This window comes from Chenopodium quinoa, unplaced genomic scaffold (assembly GCF_001683475.1).
Source record: "Chenopodium quinoa cultivar QQ74 unplaced genomic scaffold, ASM168347v1, whole genome shotgun sequence".
In the NCBI taxonomy this organism is placed as follows: Eukaryota; Viridiplantae; Streptophyta; class Magnoliopsida; order Caryophyllales; family Amaranthaceae; genus Chenopodium; species Chenopodium quinoa.
This window is the reverse complement of record NW_018744633.1, coordinates 5,265,729-5,289,441: the sequence shown is the minus strand read 5'-3', so window position 1 is coordinate 5,289,441 and position 23,713 is coordinate 5,265,729. Positions and strand designations below refer to the sequence as shown.

Below are 23,713 nucleotides of genomic sequence, written 5' to 3'. Positions count from 1 at the left end.
AACTTCTGGTGATGTCGCTATCTTCCAACCCCATATCTTCCATGGCTCTTCTGAACAAGATATTTGCGGAGCTTCCTCCGTCGACCAGCACCCTTCGAAGCAGACAATTCCCGACGAGCAAAGAAATTACCAGAGAATCTTCATGGTCCCTGCTGATGTTGTTGACGTCATCATCGTCGAAAGTTATCGACATTTCTTCTAGCTTCTTTTCCAGGGGGTCTCTGATCTCGTCTGGGACAACTGCATTCTCTATTGTCGACTTTGCGACCCTTTTTGCTGCAGAGTAGGTTAGTCCACAAATATCGGAACCACCAGTGATAACATTAACTATTACCTTGGGTACAGGGGGCTTGGGGGGCCCGGATGCCGTCGTCTTTTTTGGCTCACGGCGGCCTGCGTCACTGCTTTTCTTTTTTCCCAACAGATGCTTGAGGTTGCCTCTCTTCAGCTGGAAGGCGACTTCTCTCCGCAGGGCATTCCGTCTTATGGCCATGATCACTATGGAACTCGCACCATTTGCTCATATCTTTCTCTGATTCTAGCTTGTTGCTCTTCGACGGCCAGCGGACTTTGCTTCCCAGAGGCTCCAATTCCTTCACTACCGCTACGATATTCACGTCAAAGCCATACTCCGATATATCGGGATACTGGGGAGCGTCGAGAATATCCTCTACCTGCACAGCATTAACAGAACGTGATTTACCTGTCGCCTCGTAAGGCTGATGTCGCCACGACCCTCGGGTGTTGCTAGTGGCCTTTCGATCGGACGAACTTTTGGAACCTAGGTAGGAAATGCGATTGGCGATATCTTCGTCGAAGCGCATTTGAGCCACGACTCGGGTCCTGACCTCTTCGAACGTCGAGCATGGATACTTGATCATATCTTTATACAGATCCGAGTCTGTATGCAGTCCGCGGAGGAAGGCTTCAATGGCAGTCCTGTTGTCGACATTCTTGATCGAGACTTTCTCTTTATTGAACCGGGACCAATAGGCTCTGATGGTCTCTTTAGGACCCTGGACAATCCGATATAGATCGCTTGTCTGCTTGTCGAACTGCCTGCTGCTCTCAAAATGGGAGTAGAATTTGTTAACTAACATAGCAAAACTAGTTATACTACCTGGTTCAAGCTTGCCGAGCCACTTGAGGGCGGGGCCTGTCAGCGTCGCGCCAAATGATTTGCACATGCATGCCTCCCAGCACTCGAACGGGATAGAAGCTTGTCACATTCGCTGCTTGTAATACTCGACATGCTGCTCTGGACAGGTCGTTCCATCATATAGCGACGTAAACGTCGGGAGCGACAATCTCCTGGGGATTCGGGCCAAGGCCAACTCGTCACAGAAAGGGGTAGCTGCAAATCCACCCGGGGCTTCTCGCTGGACGGGGATTGGCACGCCGGGCATCTTTTTCATCATTGACAGGACCCGGGCGTTCGGCTTTTCTAGGGCAACCAACCTTTGGAGTAGGATTTCAGTTTGATCAGGTTGCGGGTTACCTTGGTCGTCATCTGGAGTCCGGATGCTCCCTTGCCCAGGATTTCTAATGGGAGGGTCCACGTCCATTTCTTCGCCACTAGTTTCAATATCAGTATCATGGGGGGACTCGATGACATCGAAAGACGGCATTCTGGGGATCAGGTCTAGCTGCCCCGGTCGGCGGCGACGGTTGCTTTGGGCGGATTCCAGTTGTTGGCGGAGGGCAGCGGCATCGGAGTCTGACGCTTCTTTTTCTTTGCTGAGACGCTCGTTAGATTCCGTAGCAGCCTCGAGATCGGCTTGAACTTTCTCATAGGCAGCTTTCAGCTTTTCTGGGGTCATTTCGTCGGCTGACATGTTGAAAGCTTGGTGAGAAATTTTTGATTTTACCTAGTTGTAGCCCCACGGTGGGCGCCAAATTGTTTATGCTAATTTTCGTTAAGTGGGATTGAATATCAAAATCTAGGCTACGGATCAACTAAGCAAAATATAACGTGAAATAAAGGAGAAAAATAAATGACACACGGAGTTGGTGACGCGGAAAACCCAAGGAAGGTAAAAACCGCGGGTAGAATGAAGATCTACCAAACTTTCACTATGCAAAAAATTATATTGAATTACAAGTTTCTGAGGTAAGATGTAAGCTTGGGATAGATGCCATGTTTGCTGTTGCTGCAACCCTTATATAGACGATTTGCTAGGTTATGCCCTAGCCGTTGCAAGGAGATAAGTTCATGCCCTTGATTCTCGGATTTAGTTACTGAAAATATTCTTCTTTTGTTTTGAATTCTATCGGACTGATTTGGCTGAGTTTAGACTAAGTCCTTGCTTTATCTTTTTCCCGAAAAATAGGAAGTTATTATTTGACTTCGTCTTCCGTCGGTGCTAGTAGTGCGTCGTCGAGGAAAGTCTTCGTCCTTGACCTTCATTGACTACCGTTGACTAAATCTTACACATTTTTATCCATAACAGTACGCACATATGTACTATCTATGCTAAAGTCGGGTTAATTGCCCAAATGGGGTAGCAGGAAGTCATCTTTGCCGGTTAGTTCTATTGAATCCATAATAATCATAGGTTCATGGTAGGTAATAAACCTCTCATTGCTAATGTAATCAATGCGTACCTCATCAAGTCATCATTGCTTATGCAATCAATGCATACCTCATAATATTGCTTACTTCCTATGTTTGCTTTAACTTAACCTGCTTCATTTATCAGTATTGTTAATTCACATATATAACCATCAATATCTTTTATTATTATTGAGTAAAAATTATAATAAGATTTGTTAAAATGATTCAAATAAGATCCCACGTAATTATGTTTTTCCTTTCAAATCACTAAAAATAATAAAAAGTGAATATATGAGTAATACAAAAGTCATCAAATTATGTCAAGTAAAAAAGAAAGAAAGAAGAGTGTTATTACATGGTTAGTAAACTCATATATACATTGTCAATAATCTCATCATTTAAATCATCAATTAATGGCATAGTGTGTAACATGAAAATTTTGTGTAATAAAAAACTCATTAAGATCACAATATCTTAATTCCTATTAAGGATTAATTAAAGCAGGTAAATAAAAAGATAGAATTAACAAGCACTAGTGCTAGTGAATAATGTGATATCTTAGACAAGAACAATTAATTATAACTTTTATCCATTCTACGTGTAATAAGATTCACAATAATATCATTAGCACTTTTACAAGAACAAAATTACTTTTATACATGTGGAATTAATTAGCAATATATAAATAAACATTTGTTCGTTCTACTTACTCTTTTAGGAATAAATTACATACAAATTCGATCTTTAAGTTATACCACCATCAAATACATTGTATTAATTAAAGAAGTGTATAATATAATAATGCTTCTCGAAATATAAAAGTTCTTAGTAGTACATAATCTCTTTTCATATAGTACTCAAGATCACAACGAAACTATTAATTTTAAATTAAGATATCTTTGCTTTTATCATGTTTCTTAAGATTTCCTGCTGTATTCACGTTTGTTAATTTTAATTAGTATTAGAAAGAATCCCAAAACTTTAATGTATAATTATTCCATAATATAGTTTTTGTTAGATTGATTAAGACGAATTTTGCTTCTAAACGTGTGAATTTTTCTACCTAATTTGGTCAAAAAGATGTTAATGTATTTTTTTTTAGTTTCTTGACAACTACAAAGTACTATGTATTATTCAGTACGTAGTATGAGTTAGCATGTATGTATGTTGATGAAATAATTCTAGTTTCCAACATAATTTTTTTTTTTTTTTTTTTTTTTTTTTTTTTTTTTTTTTTTTTTTTTTTTACAACAGCAGAAGACACAGCAAATAAAAAAAGAAAAAGGAACTTAAAAAACATCAAAAGGAATAGAGTTAGCAAACGTTGAAACAGTCTGCCGGCACTGATTTGCAAGCTGATGGGAACGATTAACTTCTTCTCTACTAACTTTGAGGAAGACGCATTGTTGAAAAAGTTGTCCTATCCTTCTGATTTCCTTAACTATCCAAAAGAGATCCATGGATAAGGCCCCTGCTTTTCCCAGTGAGAGGATAATCATGGTAGAGTCAGTATAAATTTTAACGGATGTATATCCATTATCTCTTGCCCAGCCCATAGCTGACAAACAAGCCAAACCCTCAGCTTGAAGAGCCGAGGAAGCAATTCCAGAAGATCCCCCCGCATCTCTCTCTCTGATCAGAAAGAGTAATAGTCCAACCTATACCATATAACTTTGTCGAGTTTTACCAGGAACCATCTACTCTAGATTCCAACATAAATTAAGGTGTTAGGTCTTAAGAAACTTCCTTCAAGATTTCAATGCATGCATCTAGCTATTGTTCTACAGGACTAAATTATTACAATGACTTATCTTTTGAATTCGAGTCGAATTATCAACACTAATATTAAAATGTATTGGTAATTAAGTAAAGTTAGTCTAAAAAAATACCTAATACTCCGTAACTTGCTTACATTATTGTTGAATTTTGTAATTCCTCCAGTTGGAGTAATCTCTAAAATTATTCAAGTATGTGTGGTGTATAATTAGACCGTATTTGAAGTCAAAAAATAGTTGTAAAAAATTAGACGAATTTGAAGTCAAAATATAGTTGTAAAAAAATTAGACCGAATTTGAAGTCAAATAATAGTTGTAAAAAAATTAGACCGAATTTGAAGTCAAAGAATAGTTGTCAAGAAACATCTGTCGTGGAAAAATATCTATATCAGAATAAAATGCTCAATTGTAAATTGTAGTGCAAATTAACTAACCTTTTAATAAACAAGGTAAATACCCGTATCAACAAAGTTTGTGTTTCTTATTTATGAGAAAATATAATTTAGACTAAGTAATTCATTCTCTTTGAGTAAAATAACAAATTTTAATTCATTCTCTTATTTACTCCTTATCAACCTTTTGTTAGTGGTTTTTTGAACTTGGATAAGCCTTATTAACCTTGCTTTATCAAAAACTGAAACAGTATACAATATCTTGTAATCCCTCCGTCCCTTCATACAAAACCTCTTTCTAACATTTATTACCTACATAATAAAGAGAAAGATATACTTTTAATTTAGAGACAGGGAGAGTATAGAGAATACTTTATCCGATTTAAACTTTTGTTTCCTTGTCATATCAAATAACTTGAATACTATCAATATTTATGCTTAATAACGATTACATAAAATCAAGTATATCATACGTATATATTGGAATTGTCTCAACATAAAATTTCAAATACCTTATATTGATAATTAACGTATTCCTCTTCCTATCATTGATCAAAATTGACACTAACAAATTAGGGCCTGATTTACTGAATTGAACTGAATAGAGTTGAAATAAATTGTTTATGAGAGAAGGAAATTAAAAACTGAACTGAAATTAAGTTGAAGAGAACATGTCCTTAGAGGGAGGGAGTAATTCTTCCTAAACCTATATTATTTTTTCCTCTTGAAATAAGATGAGAACTCTACCAACCCTCTGTGTATCTTGTTGGCATCAATCATTTGCACTTTGGTAAGAAAGGGAAGGGATGTGAACAAAGATGAAAACAATTTTTTTTTGAAAGATAGCAAAGTGTCACGTGCTGACAGTTTCTTCGATGTCCTGACACAACAAGTCCCATAAGAGGCAACCTCTCTATACTTGTGTGTCTTACTAATGTTTGTAATTGTGGTGCAGGTTAATGTCATTGCATGGTGTTTTCTCTATTTATTAGCTTGTTGCGTACATAAAAAAGACTAATCAACAAGTTTTGTAGATTCAAATGCAGTATGAGTACATGTGCGATCTGCGCTCGTGTCGTGACAAAGGGGTCTATTGAAGTAAATCAATTTAACAACATTGTTTCGAACAACCCTCGGACCCCTGTCCCTTGGTATCCCACCTAGCCATGGTATGAGTACGCCAATACAGACATACGGTATTACAAACCCGTTTTAACTTAACATGCGAATAAGATGGAAATCAAAAGTACAAAAATTGAACATTTTCTGAAACGCAGAGTTTGAACAAATACAGCGTCTCAAAGAGAGAGAGAACGAGCAAGACGTTGGTCGTTGCTCTTCTGGTAACTTTTATCTCTAACCTACTAATTTTGTTTCTTTTTCATGAATTTCTTCGAATTGTCAATTTCATTTTTCCCTAATTCTTGTATATTTGTAAGATCTGAAATTGTTTAATTTAGGGTTTTTTCTCGACTACTATGATTTTTGTTTAGTACTTACTTAATTAGAAGCTGATTCATGCTTAATTTTGATTTGTAGATAAATCTCAGCTACTTTTTTGCTTAATTATCTTTTGGTTGGAAATTGAATTACCCATTTAGTTTGTTGGTAGTTTTCGTTGCAAAATTTTGAATCTTTTTGATTTGATTGGAGAATTGATGGGTTTAGTATTGATTTTACATCTTATAAAGTTGGTGTTAACAACAACTGAATTACCCATTTAGTTTGTTGGTAGTTTTCGTCGGAAAATTTTGAATCTTTTTGATTTGATTGAAGAATTGATGGGTTGAGTATAGATTTTGCATCTTATAAAGTTGGTATTAACAACAATAGCAAGTGGTATGCTGAAAATTGAGGATGTTTTTGTGAGAAATTTGATGGTATAATTTTGAAGTTTTATTATTAGAGTGAACACTGAAGAAAAATTAAACAATGTAAAAGAACTTTAGCTTTAAGCAGAGTTGATTTATATGTTTCTTCATGCTTGTTTTGTGCTTCAATACATATGAAGAGCAGTATTTAGACTGTGGAGGGGAATATGATGCTTTTTTTTTCTTCTGGGTACGAGAATCAAGTTTTGATCCTGATATTTCATGTCACGTATCGTTGAGGTTACATGGTATTGTAAATTGTTAGTGGATGGATAAATGGAGGTCATCGTATGTTTGTGTTTTTATTCCAGCTCAGTTTTATGTTTGACGACTGAGAACTGCCTATGATTATTGTAAATTGCGTGATTCAATTGGTTGAGTGTTTGTGACTGGAAGAAGTAGATAGGATAACTTGTACTTGGGCAATCGAAATGTTTCGTATGTTATTTGAAATTGTAGGAGCTGGATGCTTTGAAGCAGGATTTTCAATTAGGTTTTCTCAAATGAAACCACGTAATACCCTGCTTCTCCCACTGAAAGGCATTCTATCACCTGCATATGTTTAATACACATCTTCTTATTGTTGGTACTTGGTAGAATCTATGGTTGCTCTAGAAATTGACAATATATATGCGAACCAAAAATCCATGGAATATGGCTATACTAGAACTTTTCATAGCTGTCTTCTGACTTTCAAGTGTAATGATCTTAAAGAAACCATCTAGAAGTTTAATTTACATTCCATTTTGGGACTAAGCATTTGTTGTTGTTGGGTTCATATTCCATTCATTGCTTGTTATTGGTGGATTTTAAAAAGGTATTTTATAATGAAAGTGAAAACAGTACAACTTTGTCGGACAATGATCATCACAAGAGTGAATTTCTTTGTATTTTGTTATGATACAGATATAAAATGGATCGTAGATGGAAATACAGTGCAGCAGAATCAAGCATGCGAGACCAAAAAAACAATAGGAAAGAGGTAAAGAATTTTCTCATATGAGGTTTCAATTGTTAGGGTATCTAGTGTGCTCTGTTTTAACCCCACGTTGATTAATTACGACCTAAATCATGAATGATTATTCCTCTTTTAAACCAATAACTGTGTCTAGATCCTTGATAACTTTGTAAGGACCACGGTTAATATTTGTTGTGCTGCTTATATGAGTTATTAATTCCTAAGAATTGCTATTGAAGACTTGATATCTGATTGAAAAATGTTGGTGTTTAGTGTACTTTAGGTTGCTGCTGCATGTGCAGCATATCCTTTTCTTCATGCTTTTGAGGGATCATTTTAAAATTTGAATTGTTGTTTCTAATTGTTTGCCAGGATTTATATGGTGATGATTTCCGTGAAGACTTTCGCTTGCCAATTAACCACAGGCCTACTGAGAATGTTGATTTAGATAATGTTGAACAAGCATCAGAGGACAGGAAAATGTCATCATCTAATATTGGATTCAAGCTTCTTCAGAAAATGGGATGGAAAGGAAAGGGACTGGGAAAGGATGAACAGGGTATGTGTTCCTTCAGATGTACCAATTGTGTGTGTGTGTGTGTGTGTGCGTGTGTGTGTGAGAGAGAGAGAGAGAGAGAGAGAGAGAGAGAGAGAGAGAGAGTTGATTATGTCTACGGTTGATGCTGGTGTATGCTTGTTAGCCTGTTAGGTCCTTTTCTTTACCTTGAAGGTGAAAAGAATAGCTCCTTAGTTATGACATGATTCATTAACTTATACTGGATTCAGATTCATAAATCTCCCATAAGTTCTGTTTAAGTTATCTGACCTATTGACGCCACCTTCAAAGACTCATTGAGACCTTATTATTGTCAAGCATTGTTGTACTATATAGATCATACTCGGTGACATTTTTTTTTGCATGGAATGGATGATAGCTTGTTGCAGATTTCTCTCTATTCCATAAACTAATTAGAGATCTAATATATCATCAGTATTTTTCTTATTGCAAAGCATCTATGATAGAGAATTCTTGTCACAAATGGAGGAGAAAACGTTTTAGTGGCTCTTTATTAATTTCAGTCTTCCAGATGATAGCTTTGGTGCTCGACTATTCTCCCTGAAAAATTTAAATCTTAAGATGGTAGTTTAATTAGGCATGATATACTATAAATCTTATACTTTGTCCAAAGAAGAGACAACTACCATTTTGATAATCATGACTCCAAAGCACTTGGCATGATGGATTACATTTGAGGTTTTTAGCATCTAGAACTTTGTGCAGCAAATTTGTTGTTTTCTGAAATAATTTATTGCTCTGAAAAGATTTGCCTTTTTGTCTGTCGAACTACTGCTGTTTGTCAACGTAAGACTTTATTATCCTTTGACCTCTTCACTTCAGGTATAACCGAGCCAATAAAATCGGGTATGAGAGATCCAAAGCTAGGGATTGGAAAGCAAGAAGAAGATGATTACTTTACGGCAGAAGAAAATATACAACGCAAAAAGCTTGAAATTGAGGTGGAGGAAACAGAAGAAGTTGCAAGAAAGAGAGAGGTATTCCATCATATTGTTAATATAGTTTGTAGTTTCCCTAATGCAAGGAATAGAGTGTAAGATAAAGTGGTTTGATTCATTACTTTTTGTGAAACCTATATATATTAGCAGAAGGCAGCATATAGCATATATGCATGCCTTTTGAGGGGAATGTTATAGGATAAGCGAACATCCACTTTGGAAGCTCTTGAGAATTTCGTGCAGTTTTATTACCTGGTGGGTTCTTCTGCCTGCTTCGTGCACATATTGAAATCAGGTGTTGGCAGAACGGGAGCAGAAAATTCAGACTGAGGTGAAGGAAATACACAAAGTATTTTTCTGTGATCTGTGTAACAAACAATACAAGTTAGCTATGGAATTTGAAGCTCACCTGAGCTCCTATGATCACAATCACAGAAAGGTAGACAATGAATCCTGCAAATATTTTATACATTGCACTTCATCTCTGTGTTGGTTTCCCAAATATAATCTGTTATTGTGCTTTCAGCGATTTAAGGAGATGAGAGAGATGCATGGCAGCAATCGTGATGATCGGCTGAAGCGAGAACAACTACGACAAGAGAAGGAGATGGCCAAGTTTGCCCAAATGTAGGTTCTTGCAAGCTTTATTTATGTATTTATTTTAAATATGGTTGATCAGCTTTTTGTTATTATGTGACTTATACTAGATCTTTTGTTTATCAGTGCTGATGCTCGCAAGCAGCAGCAAACACAAGAGCAGGAGCAAGATCATCCTGGAAGTATTCCAGCAAAAGCCGATACTGCACCTGTTGATATTGATCAGAGAAAAGCATTGAAATTTGGCTTTTCAGCCAAAGGTGGCACATCTAAAGTATGTAAATTGTTATATATTTGATACATTGCAATTCATCTCTGGTTAATTCCTAATATCCTTTATATGAAGTCTGAATCTGCTTTATATCTTGACAGAGCTCATTCAGTGGTGCTCCTAAGAAGCAAAAAGTACCAGTGGCCTCTATCTTTGGCAATGACAGTGATGAAGATCAGTCATAACGGCTTTATATTGCAGTGGAGCAAATACACGGCTGTCTGAATGATGCTGATCAGATAACATTTTCCCTGCTTGTTTCAGTTTTTTCTTTTCCGTTGTTTGGGATTTAGAATACAAATACATGTGTGAGACAGTTTAGATATCATCAATGAATGTTATTTTGCTTTTCCAATTGCTGTCGACTTCACCGAATCATGTGACTTTCTGATATCCATAGTTGTTGCTGAGTTTGTTTTGCATCAAAATTACTAGTCCCTTTTGTCCAAGATATAGCTACTGTCGTAAATACTTTTATCATTCTATCTGACCAGCTGTCTTATCCAAAATTGGTCAGTAGAATGACTATACTAGAAAGGAAAATCGGCTATATTATATGACCTCAGATGCAAAAATGATTTGTTACCAGGGTAGGAAAGTAAGTAAATAGTCTAAACACTTGAGATATTATTTGTAATATTTTACATTTATTAAATTAACAGCCCAAATCTGGAAATTACTCCGCAGTTGTTACAGTGCTTGTTAAGCTGTTGCCGAATACTTGAAACGACAAGGCGCTACAGCCAGTATTGAGCGGAAATGAAGACGCTTGAATTTGGTCAAATAGATTATGAGTCTAATAAACTGCTTCAGCAAAACCCACTTGTGGTTTGCTAAAATCAAAAACTGAATGGTAAACTCCCATGAATACATTTCCAAAGATCCTGTGATAAATGCAACAATCAGAAAATTTGTAGGAAAATTCTATACATTCAGTAAAACATCTTATATTATAGCTGGCAAGGTAAGCATACCATGCTCCTGGAAGTGATGGTAGATCCACCGCGGAAAATTGGCTCCGGCAGGTCATTTTACGGTGCTTTCTAGTTGTGCGTATATACTGAAATTGAGGGTGAAACACAAATACAAGAAACAATTCAAAAAGAGGCATGGCCAGGATTCGCTTATACAAATAAACTAAATGAATGATTAGCGCCCAATAAGTACCATGATCAAATGCTTCTAAAGAGGCATCTATCTAGGACGGGTAGGGAGGTCATAAATTTGCAATTTTACTTTCACTAACATAGTAAGAATTAGATTCTTTGTCAAAGATTATATTATTTGATCTGTTCTCCATGATTGGCTTCTAATTTCTCGCCTTGTTTATCTTAACCAATCGTACCTGTTGAGGAGTGAATGTGAAAGGCTTATTTCCAATTGTGAATGTCAAGTGTGGCATGAGTGGGATGTTTTCACAAGGAACTTCTACGTCTCCTCGAGGAGTCGGAAAGCTAAAGCATAGCTGCAAGGAGTAAAAACCAGATAATCAGATATTAATCCTATTATGGATGAGACTTCAGAAGTTTAAATAAGCAGAAAGTAATCTCCAAAAAAATATGACCTTTCTAACGTATCTCAGTATTCCTTTCTTTGTTTTTCTCTGTTTCATCTGCCTCTGAATCCAAATCACTATTTTCTGACAGGCACTGCATAGCAACTCATCTGCAAATGATAAAAGTTCTTTTCTGTTTATTCTTTCTTGAGCTGTCTTGAGATTGTTCCTGCAAATCAGTTGGGTTATTGAATATCAACTCTTTAGTAGAACAAATCTGCATTGCTCGCTTGGATGTTATCAAGTATAGATTCAGCTAATATCTTGCCAAACTATATATCGTATAATTGTATCTGACAATAGAAGAAAAGATTAGTGAATGCATTTTCCGAAGTGAAAGTTTTATCCTCAGCTCTTTGGAATAAGTTCGGGTTCATGTAAGGTTTTTCCAAGTGACTCTGTGGTCCTGATGTAAGTGTATCATTTCGTTTGCAAGTTCATCAAAACATTGTTTCTTTGTCCTTTCATATTAATGCTGGTTTACTTCTGACATTTGGGTTTTATATGGTTTTCTAACCTCATATGCTGAGCTCCGTTGTTGAGGCACAAGCTAAGTTGTGAACATATATCATCAGGATTTACCTGCAGCATAGAAAAAATCGAAGTTTTAGTAGGTAATTTAAAACCTTCTCGTACACCTTTTATGTATTGGGTGATTCAGATGAATCAGATCAGAAGCAATTTCGGAGGGATAGAAAGGGTAGGGAGATAGACCCCTGATGCTAAAAGATCGTATATCTTCTCTCCATTGTGGGAGATTATTTCTTTGCATTCCTTGCTTTTGACACCTTTTGCTCCTATTGCGTGGTTGATCTCAACCACAATAACCTGAAATTTTACGAAAATTCAGAGTAGTTTAATAATTCCTAGTTATAGAATGGGGAAAACGAATGGAAGAGATATATGCAAGGGCATAAGATGTTCAATGCTTTGTATCAAATGGATGAAGTTTGCGAAAACATACCGCAGGGCCCGAAAGTAATGGTGATCCTGAGTCTAAAACAGCAGGACAGCCTTCCTGACAGTAGCCTATGTAATATGAATGAAAATTCAGAGTTGATGAGTTTATGATCATAAATTTAGCTTAATATAACTCACTGCATATCATTTGAAATCGAATAACATTATGATTGTTGAACTATACCGGATGATTGGTTACCAATGAAGAGTTCTCCAATTTCAATCTGAAGCCACAGTGAACAGAAACTCGAGTCATCAATACTGTGTTCTGGAAATCTGAATTATTCACGTTAATGCTGCATATTTTGTCTTTCCTTTTACTAACTGACCTGCCATATACCATTCTGGTTCGGCGTCACAGGAACATAAACATGTTTTCCCTTGAAATGATTAGGATCAACTCCTCCAAAAACAACCTCTCCTCCTGATTCTGCTTCTGAATCTGTGTTAAACCAGATCGAGAAAACTTTCTTCTTTAGTAGTTTTTGTTCTTCCATTGTATACCTGCATGATGATAGTATGTTGATAATGGCTTAGCATGTTTACCATATAAGATAAGTTCAGGAAAAATATGTAAAAATTCGTAAGTTTTTGAGTGTTGATCATAATGTTTACCATATAAGATTGGCGTTTCCTTCTGATTTATCTGGAAATGCAAGCCCTACTACACCATCAAATTTAGCATGTACCAATGTTATGCTTTCTTCACTTGTTATTTCGAAGATTATCTGCATACATAATTTTAGAAACTCGACGTTAGGGCAAGCTTAGCAAAAATGTGGTAAAAAATCAAAATTTGAAGAAGTAGAAATATACTTGATTTTTGACAAGTAAACCTCCAATTTCAACATTATCCTGGCTAAGAAAACCAGTGAGTTTTGCCTCTGTTCCATAAATAATTTCATGTGGTGACCCTGATATTAGTTACATACTTCTTATTAATTTTATCATGGTCTAAAATTATACAAATTATGTCAATGAATTAAAGATAATGAAGCATGCAAATTAAAGTGTGTACCTATCTTTGTGTATGTACTTGAGTGGCTTGATTCATATCTTGAATGTAAATAGCAAGCCTCCTACAATGAAATAAATACTTTAGGTTTTTTTTTTGTTTTTTTTTTATTTTTTTTGTGACATATCATGATATGAATTAATAGCTTAAGGTAAATATACATAGGATGCTTGTTTTTTGTTAGCAATATTAATACAAATAAATATTAATTACACAGACGTCCCTTAAGATATCGATAATAAGTAAAATTGTTAAATCGCCATACAAAATTTCAAGCTACAACTACCTTGGAAAATACTATAAGCAGCTTAATTTCCCTATTTTGTTCTTCATAACTTTTTAATAAATCCCACATTTCATATATGTCAACCAAATGATCACCAACTCGAACACTAATAGTACAATTGTTACAAATACTTTATCTAAAATATTTGAAAGCAGATTTAATTTCTATGCACTTACAGAAGAATTGCACTTAGAAGATGGAACCCAAAGATTAGAAACTGCAGTATCAAAAATGACAGCAAATTTTTGAGGTGGTGTGCCAATTCCAATTTCTCCATAAAATTGGGAATTCATGTAATTCTTCAAATGTATAATTTCTGCACGTTTTCCCACTTCAATTGTACCCAACTTTCTTGCAAATTTAATATTATTAAAATTTGTTTTATGTTGTTGATCAACTCTTTTGAGACTGATTTTCAACAATCCATAAGTTGTTATAGGAAGAAAACAAATATTTATTAATGCACAAAAACATAAAATTTGGGAGAAATATTTAATACCCATTTTTAATGGACAAAGCCTATGATAGAAATTTTATACGAGTAATAAACTTATAAAATAAGAAATCTTTCATGCAAAAAAAAAAAAAAAAAAAAAAAAAAAAAAAAAAGGAATGAGACAAGATTTTTCAATTATCACGTATAGCAGGAAAATATGATAGAAATTTCGTAGAAATGGAAAAGTATGATTGTCGAAAAACATTAGTAAAATACAAGTGGGGGAAATTACAACAATAACGTTGGAAGTGAATCAAGTGATAATAGATACAAGTAATAGCGGAGTATACAAAACATATTTAAATGGTATCCAATTCCCTACACTCGTTTTTGTTGGAGATAAGGTTGCCTCTCACTGGACAAATCATGAATGACATGACAATACATATCTATTATGTATGCCTTTGAGGGGTACAATAAATTCAACCCACCCCACAGATGTATTATAAGAGCCACATGGGCAGGAAGAGGAGAATCGATCTCACGATATTTTGAAATCAAGTTTAAAACTCGAACCATTTAAGTTTTTTTCACTCTCCCCATCCTATTGATATGAATAGCTTAAGTTTATGGTTCTATTGCATGAATATCCCTTACAAGTCAACATGGCCTGGGTTATTGTCCTAAACAATTAAGGTGAGGGGGGGGGGATGGCCTGGGTTATTGTCCTAAACAATTAAGGGGGGGTGGGGTGGGGTGGGTGGGTTAAGGGAATCCCCTCTCCCAAATTGTCTCTAATGGGAGTTGGAAGGCGCACTCCTTTTCAATTGACCAAACTTAGGGCCTGTTCTCATTAACTGAACTCAGCTGAACTGAACTGAACTGAATTGAACTAAACTGAACTGAACTGAATTGAGCTGAACTGAATATTTTATAAGAGAAGGAAATTAGGAGCTGAGTTGAACTGAACTGAGCTGAGCTGAACTGAACTGAACTGAATTTCAACGTAAGAGAACAGGCCCTTAGGGCCTGTTCTAATAGATTGAAATCAACTGAACTAAATATTTTATAAGAGAAGGAAATTAGGAACTAAACTGAAAATAAACGTATGAGAACAAGCCCTTAGTTTGATAAAACCGTAAAAGTAAAATACAGAGTAATTTATTTTTTATTTTCATATGTTATGGTGTTTTAGTGATTGTATTATTGCTCCCCCCCCCCCCCCCTTAAATTATTTGATTGTTCAATTTGAATTTTGCACAATTAGTGGGGGTATATTAGTGGGAGAGAGTATTACTCCGTAACAAACCAATAGTGTGTCTACCAAATAACTAAGTATTCTGTGTACCAATAACGAAACACATGGAAAAAGGAAAGTGTTGCAAATAATCTGGACGGAGGGAGTTTCGTTATAAAATGATGGTTTAAAAGACTAGAGGATTAAAGGTAGTGGATATGTGAGTGTAGTCATTGTACCATTAACAGGTTGTGATTGGGTGCCTGGGTGGTTGTGAGTGGTGCCCGGAGTAGTATTAGGGATATATCGAGCGGTATTGGAGGGTGGTGTGATGGTACAAGTGATTGGAGTGATGAGTTGGGGAAATAATCACCAAGTGTAATGAGAATGAACCTTTGCCCATGGAAAGTGTCTAGTAGAAAAGGGTGGAGGGAAAACCCCCGTCGTTTGTGACAAAATCGATCACCAATATGCAGGTAGTACTACCTTACATGAACAAAGAAAATTCTTAAATCAAACGAAAAGCTTCTACTTGGAACAGAAAATAAAATTGGTGTTATGTATTTCAGCATCAACAGGTTTTACTGATAGCCTTATAGTAAGGGGGAGCTGAAACGAAAGATTTTCGCCAGACCAGAAAAAGGATCACAGAGAATAATCTTACAGATGATAGTGATAAAAACTATCAGAATACACACAACAGAACACAAGCCTTCACAGGATATCAAGACTATGAGTTCAAGAAGAACACACAGACTTATAATATATTCACAGAATTACTTGGTTCGGCAAAAATAATTTAATCCTATACAGTAACCTCATCCAATTCAAGCAGAATTGGCATATTCTTGTATAATTAGCCAAAATTTATCCCGATTTATCCTCAAGAGAACATGTGAAGTTATGAAGGCAGTGAATTAAGCTTCTTTTCCATTTGTTTGGATCGACGAAGAGCATCCAGTGCCTCAGCTTGCTTACCAGAGCGTTTCAGGTTCAGAGCCTTCACTTTTTCAGCCTTAATTTGGGCTTCCAGCTGAGTTCTCTCTTGATTGAAACTCTCATTCTTAATGGAGCTTGATGTGGGCAGCTCTGCCTTTACTGGGGTCTGTGAGACAACGTTATCATCTTGGAGACCAATTGCTTTAAGGGCCGATAAGAGCTGAGGGTCAAAAAGATCCTCAACAGTAGCATCGCCAGCAGGTCCTTCGTCATTAAATGTGGGAATGGTTGGATTAGGAGGACTAACTTCCTCAAGCTGGGCTTCAAGTTTCTTGGCTATTTCAAGTTCAGCATCTGCTTCTTCAGTTCTACCTTCTCTACGTAGCTTCAAACCATTGCGTTTGTGATTGAGGCACTCACGCTGTAATTTAAAACGCTCATGGCTGGACATTGGTTTTGGGGCCACACGGGGAGGATCCCTTTCCTCAGGTTGGGTGGAAGTGCTATGCTCCTCCCTAGTAGTAGACATTACAGAAGACGAGACTTCCATGGGTACAGGACCAGTAGGATTCTGGGGTTTGCCATCCTCCAAATTTCTTTCCAACTGCTTTGCTTTCCTAAGCTCTTCTTTTGCTTCAGCCATTTTCCCCTCTTTTTTCAGTGCAAGTGCTTTCCTTTTATGAGAAAGAATCTCTTGCTGCACTGGACTTTTTGGGTTTTCTGGCGAAACACTTGGGGAAAGATTAGCTCCGTGAATAGCTGCCTGCACCACTTGGCGTTTATCTGAGGCATCATTGGCTTCAGCTGGTCTTTTGAGAGGTGTTTGGAAAGTTCCTCTATCCATAGGCTCAGAATCTTCAGGCAGATTTCCTTGTATTGCGGCTTCAACCTCAGCCTGGCGTTCAGAGAAATTAGCCAGTATTTCTACTTTTGGTGCTTCCAGCTCAGCCAACTCTTCCTCCAATTTTTTGGCAGTTTCAAGCATTTCTTCAGCCTCAGTCTCCTGTCCTTGACGTCTAAGGGCCAGAGCCTTCCTCTTTAAACCTAAGAGCTCCCTCTGGATCTCAGATTTACTCTTTCTTCGTTTATCGATTGTATCAGTAGCTCTACTTTCCACCAAAGCCTCAGCCTTTTTATTGGATACCTCAGCAGAGGGCATCATACTTGCATTGTCTTCATCCTGCCAACCAAAGTTCTTCAGGAGAGAAAGATATGCTGGATCATGCAAATCCTGTTCTGTCACATCACCATGTTCATCCTCAAGAGCAAAAGGGGAAGATAAATCAAGGGGCTCAACTACTGGCTCTGACACTTCATAGCCTACATTTAATTGAGTGTCCACCCTAGCAGGGTTATCCATCTCCTCTAGTTGCTGCTCAAGGACTTTTCCTTTCTTCAGTTCATTATCAGCCTCCTCTAGTTTCCCTTCCCTTCTTAAAGCAAGAGCTTTCTTTTTCAGTGCTAGAAGCTCCTTCTGAATCATGAATCTACTCTTCACCGGTGATTTTCTGTCGTTATTGGGAGTTATGTTAAAGGTCCTAGTGTGCAATGTACCTGATTCATGATCTTTTTCAACGCTGACTGTGTTAACATTAGAATTTTCAAGGTCTTTGTCAAGAGCTTTGGCCCTCTTTAGCAGTGACATTGCCTCTGCCGTATTCCCTGATCGTTTCTGGCTTACAGCTTCTTTTTTCAACTTAAGGATCTCGTCTGAAAGTGCTTCTTTATCAACAGAAGTGGACGGGGGCACAACGTCATCAAATTGAGTAGGCTCCTCAGTCCAACCTAGCGATTGCAAGGCAGCAGCCATTTCTGGATCGTGTATATCATCGTCTGTAACTTCAAAGTTCTCATCAATACCAACATCACCACCAAAGACCGAGAGATTACTCAAGTCAAATGCAGAATCCATATCAAAACCAGCAGAAAAATCCTTTTTCTCATCCTTATCCAAACTACGCATCAAAGCAGAGAGTTCATCATCAGATTCATCAGCATCAGCCAAGAATTCCTGTTCCTCTAGTTGCTTCTCTAATATTTTTGCTCTCTTTAGTTCTTCCTTGGCTTCAGCAAGTTTCCCCTCACGCTTAAGCATGAGAGCCTTTTTCTTCAGGGCAATAACTTGAGTCTTATCTAAACCAGAAGATACTTTACTGCGACTAGTATCACCAGAGTCCTGGATTAGATTAAAGAGCTCGCCTTCTAAGCTAGTTGGGGCTGGGTTCTTACTAGCATCATGAATATCCACATCAGACCATCCAAGTTCTTTGAGTTCTGCTGTGAGATCATCCTTTTCCTTAACGTTAGTGGGTTTATCTCTTTTACCTGATTCAGGAGACGTGCCTTGGTTTTTCTGTGTCTCAGATGAGCTTCTAGAAGCCAAAGCCTTTTTCCTATTCTTCCTCAACTGGAGTTCCAAAGAAGCTGCTTGACGTTCAAGTTCCTTTGCCCTTTTAAAGACTTTAAGAGCTTCAGCAGATTTTCCTTCTCCCTTGAGGATCTTATAATTGTTCTTTTCATCCAAAGCTTGTTGACGCAATTCTTCAGGGGTAGCAGAATCCATCTCGCTATTACTGCCATTAGATGCATTACCAAGCAGATCTACATCCTCATCTTGGCTAGCAATTTCTTTACCAGATCCCATATTAGCAGATTCTTTCCCATCATTCATCAAGATCTCATTCATAACTTCATCCACACTCCTTGATGCAACTTTTGAGGATCCTGTTTACAGGCAATAAACATTAAACGTGGTACTTAACTACTTATCGTTTTAATGGAACAATTTCAAATTTGAATCACAATTCACAGTTGAATTTGTACTAAACATATAACTAATAAAGGATACCCAAGGTTAAGCCGTAACATTGTTTACACAATATCTCATCAGACTGACCGCGGAATTCTACATTGTTGTGACCCGAAACAGCTTCTTAGCATACAGGTATATTACCCCCTCCTTACTCAGCAGGAACTACAACGCATTTGATGATTCTAGTATGCTATGGTATTATCTAATGTTAAAGCGCCTCATCAAAGTCACTATGGCAATTATGCTAACATCTAACCTTCTGCCCCCTCCTCCCTAAACCCCGAATAAATAAAACTCCAGATTTTTCCAAAAGAGAGCCTTGCCACAGGCATGTCAATAACAAATGCAAAGCAACACAACCATCAAAGCAAAGAAAACACCAATCCTACTCTAGTTTCATATGCAATAAGCATGTGATAGGAGAGCTAATACCTTTCCCAGCTCGATTCTTATGTCCATGCCGTAGCTCAAACCGAGCAGACTCCTCTAGTTTCTTACAAGCTTCACATATACGAACCGGGGAATCGCCTTGTCCCCTCAACACCATTCGACTCTGAGTGCAACTATTGCAAAACAATCCTCCACATCTTCGACAATGATGCTGGAATAAAAATTACAACATCACCCTACTTCAAAATATTGATCAACAAAGCTGATACACTATATAACCTAAAACATCATATACAGAATTACAGATAATACAAGTAAGTGATTTTAATGATCAAAACAATACATGATTAATAACTGGGTATATCAATTATCATCAATTAAACATCAAAACTATTGAAATTAATAAATTACACAGGATCATATCCAATTTCATCAAATTCAACAAGAAATATTCTAATTTGGGGAATACCCACATCAAAAATTCAAACATAAACACAAAAAAAATTTGACAAAATCAGGATAATCGAATAAAAAGATAAGAACCTTGCGATTGAGGAAAGTGAATTGGGAAGAGCAAGATTGGCAATGAGAAGCATCAAGAACCCAAGTATTACCCCGTAAAGAGGGTTTTGGAGGTAATCCAATCTTCTCTAACATCTTTGTTGATCAAAGGAGAGAGAAGGGAAAAGGGTAGTATGTGCAGGTTTTAGCACTCTGCAACTTCGCGAGATCTAACTTGTATTGTCAATGGACTTTTCTCTTTCTTCTCTTCTGCTTTCTTTCTTCTTTTTTTGGGGTTTAATTTCTTGTGGACTGTGGTACTCTGGTGAGTCTAATCTTTGAGGACTGTTGGCCGGTGTTGGGTTGGGACTTAGGACTTAGGACACTCGATCACTCGGACCACAAGGTGCCCAAACACAAACACGTTGGTGCGCCACAGTTAGATCAGTTTGAACTTGGATAATTTTGAATTACCTTTGGTCTTATTTGGTTTAACATAACAAGTGAAGAGGTGCACAATTCCTTTTGCCTTCTATTTAACACACTAATATAATACTACCTCCGGTCCAAATTACTCGCAACTTTGAAATATATTATATCTCACAAATAATACCCCAAAGTTGCGAGTAATTTGGACCGGAGGTAGTAGATTAAAATAAAAACACATTTGAAAATAGTAAAATTACAATTACTATATACAGGAAATATTCCAAACAAGTCATGAATTTTCAATATGTTAAAAGTGGAAATTAAATACAAAATCAAATCTATTAGATTTAATTAGATTAATCAAACATCACCATAAATAAATTTCAGTATTAACAAAATTAAATCATCTAATTTCATATTATGTACTCATTCCGTTTCATAATGTTAGTCCCATATGGAATCAATTACATAAAATAAGAAAACAAATATGTTTGGAATCTAACATTAATGTACAACAGATTTCATAATTAGTTTACCTTATTTAACATTTTTTTATTTTTTATTAGGAAAGCACAAGTCATAATTGCATAATTTAAGGTAAAAATTTCCCTATTTAGAGTCATGTCATCAATCCACAATCAATTAATTCCAAAAAAAAATCAAGTCATAAATAAAATATATTCAATATGGGTAGAACTTTTTGAAACGCCCAAAATAATATATGAAACTAACATTATGAAACGGAGGGAGTATTTGTTAGTGAGGTTGCCATAGATGGGTTCATTAATTAAGCTTTGCGGAGGCTAGTGTTCTTTTTTTTTTGTTAGGGAATTAGAGATTATTTATGATAATATATTTGCAACCGCAAAGGCGCAAACTATTGATTAAATAGGTGGAATTTGGAGAGGATTTCCGAGGGTATGAAAGTGTCATCTTCCAAGATATTATCACTTTGAACTAAAATAAAAATATATCTTAAGAATATAATCATAATAAATAATTGAGAGTAAGGGATAGCTCAAGTAGTCAGATATGCATAAAGAGAGGTCAGGGACCTCATAAATGAAAAAACAAACTAAAAAGATTAAACAGGAATTAAACGTGGCAAGGCCACCCCAGCTATGTCGTCATGCAGAATTCGACCTATTGATGTGATTAATTATGCAATATATTTTACTAAGTATTATCTTCTTTTTTAACTTTTTTTATTAGACTAGTTTTGTGCCCCGTGCGATGCCCGGGTTGTTTATAGACTTTTAAGATAAAATTATATTATAATTCAATTTGATTGAAAATAGAATTCTATATTAATTTTTTTGCTACAAAGTCTATCTATATTAATCCAACGTAATACGACACTTGGTGAAAAGTTAAAACGCTAAATGACATTGTCTTGCGGCCTTAAGTTTATTATTTGGTATTTTATCGAAAATAAAACTCTAAACTAACAATCTTATTCTAAAATTCTATCCTAATTTGATTGAAAATGAAATTTTTAACTAACTTTTTTTTTTTTTAATCTTATGAAGTCTATCTAAATCTATCCAAGTGGCGCGACATTTTGGCGATTTTTATCTTATGAAGTCTATTTAAATCTATTCAAAATGGCGCGACACTTAAAAAAGTTAGAATGCTAAGTGTCACTATTTCGTGAGCTGGCTAAAAGTTTAGTTTTATATATTATTTATATGATAGGATAAAAAAAAGAAATAAAAAAGAGGTAAGTGAAAAAGGCGGGAAAGTTTTTCACAAGGTAATGACAAGTGTTATAGATGGATTTGCTTTTAGTATAGGTTAATAGATAGATAGAAGATTGATAGAAAAGTTTGTTCTTTAACATAACTTATTAGGTAAGTATGTACAAGCTATCTCTTTGTACTAGCTATGTAGTTTTTATTAATCAATACAAGTTTAGAGGCGCACGCAATGCGTGCACGCGTGGTAAATTTTACTCTTTAAAATTTATAACTGTAAAATAAAGATATTTAGTAAAAAGTACTAATTGATCATAAAAAAAAAATTATTATCACGTTATATGGAGTACTATATTACACTATGACATTGAAATTCGCTACCCCTCCCTATGTCCCAAATTGTCATTTATAGCAATATGATATGTAATAATTAAAGAATTAATTTAAAGGGATGTTTGGTTGGGGATAATCATCAAAGAGAATGGGAATCAAGTACCCCCATTCCCTTTGTTGTTTTTTGTTAGACCATATTTCCCATTTCCTTTACCCTCTTCATTCCCCAAAATCCCTCTAAATTCATTCTCCACCCTCCCTAGACTTTTCCATTCTCATTTCTTGGCCACCACTGCACCACCATACCACCACCCTTCTACCTACCCAAATTATCGGAAACCCGCACCACCACACCACGACCAGCCACCCCTCGCCGCGCCTCCCATCCTCGTAAAAACCATAAAAAACCTTCTCTACAAAGTAAAACGGCTGGCCAGCCCTCCCCACCCTCTAAACCCTAGCGCCTAGGGTTTCGAGGGTGGGGGAGGGTCGGACATCGGGTTTTTTCGGGGAGTGAAGGATTTTTTCGGGGGAGGGGTGTTTCTAGGGTTTTCGGGGCTGATTTTCGGGGAAGGGAGAGCTGCGCGGGGGCCGGTGAAGGGCGACGAAGGTGTGGCTGGTGGTATTAGGTGGTTGTGTGGTGGTGGGCTAATGGGATTGTTTATCTTTGTTTTTAAAACAAAGAACATGGAGAATATTAGGTATTTACATTCCATTATCTTCCATTCCCTTTGTTCATTCCATTCCGTTTACCTCGGGTGAACCAAACGACCCTAAGTCTTTAATTTGCACAAAGGTTTGAATAATATAGGTTTTGAAAGTATGTAACATAAATTACATGCATGATACAAAAGGTGGGAGCAACTCACAGTTTATTTACAATAGTAAAAATGTAAAATAACCCCAAAAGATTTCTAATGAAATTTACAAGATAATAGCTATGTGCTTATGAAAAAAAATATATATTGAACTTCCATATATTTAATGTATATCATACTTTATTAATTTTCTTAGTTGTTTGTTCGTTTAAAAAACTATAGCAACTGGATTGATAAGAAAATCAGCAAACAAAAGGCAATGCAAGCTATTACTAATGTAACAAAGCAATTTAAGAACATTAGGAAAAAAGTGGTATTGAATGTAACTATATGTCTAACGTGAATGATATTTGATTTTTTTATCCCTTTGTTTTT

At 36.2% G+C, this 23,713-nt stretch overlaps 3 protein-coding genes across 5 annotated transcripts; 1 reads left to right on the top strand and 2 right to left on the bottom strand.

The window, feature by feature from the left end:
- The first annotated feature begins 5,912 nt into the window (after window positions 1-5,912).
- LOC110701246 (G patch domain-containing protein 8-like) lies at window positions 5,913-10,382 on the top strand. Its single transcript, XM_021878862.1, has 8 exons — window positions 5,913-6,064; window positions 7,499-7,574; window positions 7,923-8,109; window positions 8,950-9,104; window positions 9,361-9,504; window positions 9,592-9,692; window positions 9,789-9,936; window positions 10,035-10,382. Exons 2-8 carry the CDS (start codon window positions 7,506-7,508, stop codon window positions 10,116-10,118), a joined length of 888 nt encoding a protein of 295 aa, XP_021734554.1. The 5' UTR covers window positions 5,913-6,064; window positions 7,499-7,505; the 3' UTR covers window positions 10,119-10,382.
- A 113-nt stretch (window positions 10,383-10,495) lies between these two features.
- Window positions 10,496-14,618, bottom strand: LOC110701245 (aspartic proteinase-like). Of its 3 annotated transcripts, none has more exons than XM_021878859.1 (13): window positions 13,926-14,618; window positions 13,467-13,527; window positions 13,265-13,362; window positions 13,064-13,176; window positions 12,778-12,952; window positions 12,633-12,672; window positions 12,453-12,517; window positions 12,203-12,316; window positions 12,006-12,070; window positions 11,498-11,657; window positions 11,279-11,398; window positions 10,908-10,993; window positions 10,496-10,817 (listed from the first exon to the last, which is right to left on the bottom strand). In XM_021878859.1, the coding sequence occupies exons 1-13, from the start codon at window positions 14,250-14,252 to the stop codon at window positions 10,730-10,732; spliced, it is 1,512 nt and encodes a 503-aa protein (XP_021734551.1). In that variant the 5' UTR covers window positions 14,253-14,618; the 3' UTR covers window positions 10,496-10,729. The 3 variants fall into 3 exon arrangements, with proteins under 3 accessions (XP_021734551.1, XP_021734552.1, XP_021734553.1); XM_021878860.1 differs by having other exon boundaries at window positions 13,265-13,332; XM_021878861.1 differs by lacking the exons at window positions 13,265-13,362; window positions 13,467-13,527 and having other exon boundaries at window positions 13,926-14,617.
- Window positions 14,619-16,065: 1,447 nt separating this feature from the next.
- LOC110701244 lies at window positions 16,066-20,561 on the bottom strand. Its single transcript, XM_021878858.1, has 3 exons — window positions 20,107-20,561; window positions 19,606-19,774; window positions 16,066-19,085 (listed from the first exon to the last, which is right to left on the bottom strand). The coding sequence occupies exons 1-3, from the start codon at window positions 20,218-20,220 to the stop codon at window positions 16,324-16,326; spliced, it is 3,045 nt and encodes a 1,014-aa protein (XP_021734550.1). The 5' UTR covers window positions 20,221-20,561; the 3' UTR covers window positions 16,066-16,323.
- Between the last annotated feature and the right edge of the window lie 3,152 nt (window positions 20,562-23,713).

Bases quoted from the DNA above. Each gene is read 5' to 3' on its own strand.
- LOC110701244 (XM_021878858.1), bottom strand. From the start codon at position 20,220: ATGTTAGAGAAGATTGGATTACCTCCAAAACCCTCTTTACGGGGTAAT. The intron at 19,775-20,106 runs GTTCTTATCTTT...TTTTTATTCCAG, and splicing joins TCACTTTCCTCAATCGCAAG to CATCATTGTCGAAGATGTGG. The intron at 19,086-19,605 runs GTATTAGCTCTC...GCCTGTAAACAG, and splicing joins TAAGAATCGAGCTGGGAAAG to GATCCTCAAAAGTTGCATCA.
- LOC110701246 (XM_021878862.1), top strand. From the start codon at position 7,506: ATGGATCGTAGATGGAAATACAGTGCAGCAGAATCAAGCATGCGAGAC. The intron at 9,505-9,591 runs GTAGACAATGAA...TTGTGCTTTCAG, and splicing joins ATGATCACAATCACAGAAAG to CGATTTAAGGAGATGAGAGA. The intron at 9,693-9,788 runs GTAGGTTCTTGC...TTTGTTTATCAG, and splicing joins ATGGCCAAGTTTGCCCAAAT to TGCTGATGCTCGCAAGCAGC.
- LOC110701245 (XM_021878859.1), bottom strand. From the start codon at position 14,252: ATGGGTATTAAATATTTCTCCCAAATTTTATGTTTTTGTGCATTAATA. The intron at 13,363-13,466 runs GTACACACTTTA...AACTAATATCAG, and splicing joins AAGTACATACACAAAGATAG to GGTCACCACATGAAATTATT. The intron at 12,317-12,452 runs GTATGTTTTCGC...GTAAAATTTCAG, and splicing joins CATTACTTTCGGGCCCTGCG to GTTATTGTGGTTGAGATCAA.